General features: G+C 39.6%; 1 protein-coding gene across 1 annotated transcript; it reads left to right on the forward strand.

Moving 5' to 3' along the window:
- The first annotated feature begins 217 nt into the window (after positions 1-217).
- Positions 218-3,958, forward strand: LOC104443606 (phenylcoumaran benzylic ether reductase Pyrc5). The gene is made up of 5 exons (XM_039312621.1): positions 218-461; positions 1,084-1,218; positions 2,495-2,732; positions 3,165-3,368; positions 3,452-3,958. Exons 1-5 carry the CDS (start codon positions 279-281, stop codon positions 3,616-3,618), a joined length of 927 nt encoding a protein of 308 aa, XP_039168555.1. The 5' UTR covers positions 218-278; the 3' UTR covers positions 3,619-3,958.
- Positions 3,959-6,447: the final 2,489 nt, after the last annotated feature.

Consider the following 6,447-nt stretch of genomic DNA (forward strand, 5'->3'; position numbering starts at 1 on the left):
TTCCCAGTTTCCATGTACCATTTTTCCAATGAAGGATTTATCTCAACAAGAAAAATCATTTCAATGAAAAGACGATTACGCCCTTCCGGAATCATCCAATGACTCTATCCTGTCACGAAGACAAGAACCGCCACCTTTTAGCCCACCCCCTTTTAGCTCTCTCTCTCTCTCTCTATATATATATATACACGCGCGCACACACATGCACACATACAGGTATAACAGAGTCCAAGATCGCCGGGAAGAACGACGCCTCCACTGTGAAAGCACCCTCTGAGATGGCCGAGAAGAGCAGAGTCCTGGTGATCGGAGGCACCGGACGCATCGGAAAGTTCATCGTGGAAGCAAGTGCTAAGTTTGGTCACCCTACCTTCGCTCTCGTGAGGGAGTCCACTCTCTCCGACCCAGCCGAGGCCAACATTGCTGAAGGTTTCAAGAGCTTAGGCGTCAATTTAGTTCACGTGAGTAGTTCTTCTGATGCAATCCTGTTCGTTTCTCGCATTTGGTGCTCCTTTGATGAATTGAAGCGTCCCCTACCGTTAATCTCATCCGTCGTTTCGAGAAATGTCTTTAATCGTAAAATCAGAGTCGCCTTTTATCTCAATCTTTCACAAGATCGAGTTGATATTTGCTGTTTCATTTTCCCTCCTCTAGTAATTTGTCCCTGTATTATTGGCCATTTTTCACATTGACTAACGAATCACCTCAGCTTCGCATTCTGATACGAAGTACGAATAGAATACATTTTTAAACAAATCTTATGAAAACTTCCATATTTTACGTACTGCCTAAATGAACTTGTATATAAAAGTGAATGTGACTAACCTGTAATTCAGATGTCACCGCAAATCCCTTGCTATAACCTTTCAAAAAATTTGGTAGGCAATGCATGGACGACAATTCTGTGGATGCTTCATTTCTTATAATACTTTTTTCTTGTCTGGTGAAGGTATTCAAGTCTTATCTGCATCGGACTTCATATCTATCCTTTTTCGTAGTCTTCTTACTGGCCAAGATAGGATTGATTGATGATTGGTCGCTTCATTGATTGTTTGTCCATGCTCTTGGTTATTTGATTCTCAGGGAGACATATACGATCAAGAGAGTCTGTTGACTGCGATTAAGCAGGTTGATGTGGTAATCTCTGCTGTGGGGCCAACACAGGTAGAGATCCAAGATAGGATTGTTGCAGCCATCAAAACAGCCGGGAATATCAAGGTCGTGCTGTTTATAATAATTTCATCCAAGTTACCATTGCTCGTTTGACATTTAACTGATGATATAGGTTGGTGCAAGCTTAACTCTTTTTCTTCTGGTATTAGTGTATCAGGTTCTCCTTGTGAGCTCCACTTTGATGAAATGGGATGGATTGACTTACTTATTTGTAGACTTCACTTCTTTCTTTATTAAACGGTCATGACTTTCTGTAGAAGTCGTCAGTGAAATTTGGGGCTAACTATTTCAAATCCAAGTACCGGACAATGCCGGATTCACTGTGGTTGGGTTTCCTCTAGGTCAATGAAAAAAGTAAAAGGTTTCAAGCACTCGATATGGATTATGGTCATGTGCCCTATTCTCTGATCAATAATGGGAAACATGAACTACCTATTCCTTCAAAAGGTTTTTTTCGGTAAAATTAATATTATAGAAAATAAGTTTTTAAAACCCAACTGGTGGATAATTTAGTAGTTGTTGCCTAGGGGGTTGACGGTCACTTCTTTATTTTTTAAACGGTCATGACTTTCTATAGAAGTTGTTATTGAAATTTGAGGCTAACTATTTCAAATCCAAGTACCGGACAATGTCGGATTCACTATGGTTGGGTTTCCTCTAGGTCAAAGAAAACAGTAAAAGGTTTCAAGCACTCGATATGGATTATGGTCATGTGCCCCATTCTTTGATCAATAATGGGAAACATGAACTACCTATTCTTTCAAAAGTTTTTTTTTTCGGTAAAATTAATATTATAGCAAATAAGTTTTCAAAACCCAACTGGTGGATAATTTAGTAGTTGTTGCCTAGGGGGTTGACGGTCGGTAAAGAGTGGAGCTTAGCATGCTCACATAAGGCAATGTACTCACCTGATAATTTATTTCTTGTGAAAAGTGTACAAGCAAGCAGCATCTTTGCATATTTTATACTTGCCAGAGTTATCTGGCTATTGGCCTAACAACTAAATCTTCAGTTTTCTTTTCTTCTACTTTTATAATATCACTTAATTGCTATTTTGACTCACTTATAATTATTTTTACTATATTATAGTCCGTTTATGAAAAAAAAGGTTAAATTCAGTCTTATGTAAGTTTGTTTTCTTTGTTTACTCTGTTATAGTCACATGTTAAAGAAAAAAGTGAAACATAGTCTCATATGAGTTTGATTTCCCTTTTTTGCCAGAACTCATGTAAGTTTGTTGGATGAGGGGATTTTGCTCTAGTTTTTTGTTGCTTTCTAATAAAAATGTATCTCCTGATTCCAATTAATTTTTTTTTTCTAGAGATTCTTGCCTTCAGAGTTTGGAAATGATGCGGATTGTGGCCATGCTGTGGAGCCAGCAAAAACTGTATATGCTATCAAGGGCAAGATCCGCCGCCTTATTGAGGCTGAGGGAATCCCTTATACATATGTGGTTTCTAACTATTTTGCAGGTGACTATCTTAGGACATTGTCACAGCTCGGGGCTACAGCTCCCCCTAGAGATAAAGTTGTCATCTTAGGGGATGGAAATGTAAAAGGTGAGAAGCAATTCATCGAAATGCACATTTTAAATAGTTAAGATTTTTCTGTACATTAATCACGATTTAATTACGGTAGTGATTAGTGCGAGGGGCAATTCTTGAAGCTTGAGAATTCCGAGGCAACGTCCTTGTCTGGAGATATTAGGACTCTTACATCCATTAGTCTTCACTTTAAGAGACTAGTAGATGATATGAGTGTGTTGTGGTTTATCATGGCATAATACCACCTAGTGGGCAGATCATAAAGGTTCTCTTTATGTATTTGGTTGAGAAAAGAACATATGGATGCATCTGTTTGTCGATTGTTCAATGAATCTGTTTATTGAGAGAATTATTCTTCAATTCGAGCCAAAAGTAACCCTAGGAAGATCAATGGCTCTGTGATTTATTTATTAGCCAAATTCTAAAACTCTCCATGTCAATATGCAGCGGTATTTAACAAGGAGGATGACATTGGCACCTATACCATTAAAGCCGTGGATGATCCAAGGACCTTGAACAAAATTCTGTACATCAAACCTCCTGCCAACATCTACTCTTTTAATGAGCTTGTGTCACTGTGGGAGAGAAAGATCGGCAAGACCCTGGAGAGGGTGTATGTTCCAGATGAGGATATTTTGAAGAATATTCAAGGTTAGGGCTGCATTTCTATTGGATTTAAGTGCATGAATCGTCTCTGTTCTCTCTAAGATTTAATGCTTTTCCGGTTATTACAGAGGCGGCGGCTCCGCTCAATCATGCATTGGCAGTATTCCATGCTGTTTTCGTGAAAGGAGACCAAACCAACTTCGAGATTGAGCCATCATTCGGAGTGGAAGCTTCAGAGCTCTACCCTGATGTCAAGTACACGACTGTGGATCAGTATCTGGATCAATTTGTTTGATTATCGAACCCAACCGTGCTTGTTAAATTTCTCACATCGGCTTGAATCATAAATAAAATAGGATGCTACTTCTCAGGATCCTAGTGTGAAATGTTGCTTCTGCTGATCATCACATGGCATGTACAACCCCAAAGTTTGAGGACATCCTATGAAGTGCTCGGAGAAATTACTTATGTTTTGGAGATTGATATTGGATTCATGGGCCAACCCGAGCTAACACAAAGACATGGGTTTTTCTATTTTTGTGTATCGTATTGTCTTTCATGTCTAAATGATTCACGGATGACCACTATCGTGAAGTCAGATACTTAACGTGTTAGCAAGGATGAATTTCCGTCGTGAGCTGATTATGGATAATTTTAAAGAATGACAAGTTAAAACAAACGTAAACTGATTAATGAAGTCCTCACAAACGAGTTATCGTTAATGTTTTTGGGGGCTTTTATAGGCTGCAGGGAACAAACACGAACAAAAAGAGGCATGTGCTATAAATCTGGACAACTCTCGAACCAATTTCTTATCCCAAAAGTCCGGCATTTTGTGGATTGTTGTCTACTTAGGGATGTCTTTGGTTCAGTTTTTCCAAACCCACCATAAATCAGGAATAATTAATGAAGAAATATAAAATAGCTTATTTTGTCAGGAAGTAACAATCAATTACTGTAAAAAGATTTCGTTCTTGAATTCCGTGGAGAACATGCAGCCATCACAAGTCAGGGCTGTCGATTTCTTTTCTACCTTGATGGATGTTTGATCGACATAACAATCAATTTTCTAGGTCAAATTCAGACAACATTCGGTAAGTCAAGTGATTGCCAACTTCATTGATCGTTTGTGCATACTCTTGGTTATTTGATTTTCAGGGAGACATATACGATCAAGAGATTCTACTGAATACAATCAAGCAGGTCGATATGACAATCTCTGCTATGGGGCGAGTGCAAGTAAAGGACCAAGACAGGATTGTTGCTGCCATTAAAGCGGCTGGGAATATCAAGGTCGTGTTGTGCCTAGTAATTTCAATTTCAAGTTACTATTGTTCGTTCAGCATTTGACTGATGATATAGGTTGGTGTTACCTTGATTCTTGTCTCGCTGGTTTAGGTGCATCACGATCTCATATTGAGCTCCGCTTTGATGAAATGAGATGGATGGACGGTATCTATCTGTAGACTTCACTTCTTTCTTTTTGAAATGGTCACGACTGTGTAAAGAGTTTTGAGTGCTCAATTTCGATTTTGGACGATTTGCCCAGCTCTTTGATCATGAATTCGTTGGAAACATAAACTAGTTAGTCCTTTAAATGTTCTTTTTCAGTAGTATCACCATTGTTGGAATATGTTACCTAATCTCACTTGCCGGGATAGTGATGTACTTAATGAGTATGTCCATGATGGGGTGCGATTGGAACGCATTGTTTCGTCTTGATATGCTACGATGGAAAGACACCATTTGAAAGGGTACGAAGGGAGTTGTATAAAAGTCTTCTGAAGATAAGCGTTGGCATGGTTGGCAGAACGTACGCTCAGAAATTCTCCATTTCTTGTCCCCTTTCCATCAAAGAAAAAGGAAGGCGTTCCATTTCTCCTTTACAAGAACAATTGGCATTTACACTGTGGAAATTAGATGTTTTCCTTGTGATTACATTCAGACCAACATGACATAATATTATTCATGATTCATCCGTAATTCAATGATCGTTCCAGGGTAAATTGTTGATTGCACATCGGAAACAGGTAAGTCGTCTTCCGCCCGACTTTCATACAACGTTGGTGTTAGAGCCTGGTTGTGATTTTTGCCTCGTTTTTCATCGAATTTTCTCATTTATCATTTGATATTGAGATCAAGAGTATGAAATATACATTGTTTGGATGTTTATTGCTCAGAATTGCTATCTGAATCGTCAAAAACGAACCGAAGCGAAGAACGGGTTCGAGGTTGCATACATCTGTACAGTATTGGCCATTTTTCGAAATATTTTTTTGGCCAAAATAAATTTTCAACTATACAGGATAAAAGTACTCGTTGAGACGAGTCTGACGATGGGTAGAGTGCCATCGGAGGACGCCGGACGCGCCCACTCACACGGCCAGAAGCCACTGTGGCTAGGTGCCACACGCCTGACCCATTGGGCATGCCAGCGTGTGACTGTCACGCACGCATCAATGAAACAACGCGTGCTAACATCACTGTGACATCATCGAGACATCATCCAATGGTCAGTAACCGCCGAATGACGTCAGTGATGATGTCACCGTTGGCATAGTTCGTCGGCTGATGGCCGGTGGGAGACCCAACCCGAGACTCGACCCTTCCAGGACCTGACCGGTGATCTGACCTGACCTGACTCATTCATTGACTGGTCAACGGTCGGACCGGCCAAGAGCCTTTTAGGCTCACTGGTGCGTGCGCCACACGCGCCGCACACTCAGGCAACACGTGTGGACGCGTGTGATGTCGGATGGAGCGTGGTCGGCGGCGTTTGGTTTGTATGGTTGTTCTCTATACTATGGTAAATTTATTTTATATTTTTGAGTTTTTTAAATGTATAAAAAATATGTAGGGAACCCTGAGTACGCGTATGTTTGGGGTTTAAATATGTTATTTATTCTTTTTGTAGCTTGTATTTCTTATGGTTTTGGAAATACAGTAGCTTGCCTACATAAAAATGATATAATATATGCCATGTAGAGCTTGGTTTGATGGTAGTATGTATACAATTTAATATACTTGCAATTTTCTAGTTCCAAGAAAATTCGAACAATGGTAGAAAATCCTTGTTTTTCCGTTTCATGTTGAATTGTGTTTTTAATTGAAGTTGTAACATGAT

The sequence above is a fragment of the Eucalyptus grandis genome, chromosome 5, assembly GCF_016545825.1.
Source record: "Eucalyptus grandis isolate ANBG69807.140 chromosome 5, ASM1654582v1, whole genome shotgun sequence".
Classification (NCBI taxonomy): domain Eukaryota; kingdom Viridiplantae; phylum Streptophyta; class Magnoliopsida; order Myrtales; family Myrtaceae; genus Eucalyptus; species Eucalyptus grandis.

Coding starts and splice junctions, on each gene's coding strand:
- LOC104443606 (XM_039312621.1), top strand. CDS start 279: ATGGCCGAGAAGAGCAGAGTCCTGGTGATCGGAGGCACCGGACGCATC. Junction 1,219..2,494: donor AAACAGCCGGGAATATCAAG/GTCGTGCTGTTT, acceptor TTTTTTTTCTAG/AGATTCTTGCCTTCAGAGTT. Junction 2,733..3,164: donor AGGGGATGGAAATGTAAAAG/GTGAGAAGCAAT, acceptor GTCAATATGCAG/CGGTATTTAACAAGGAGGAT.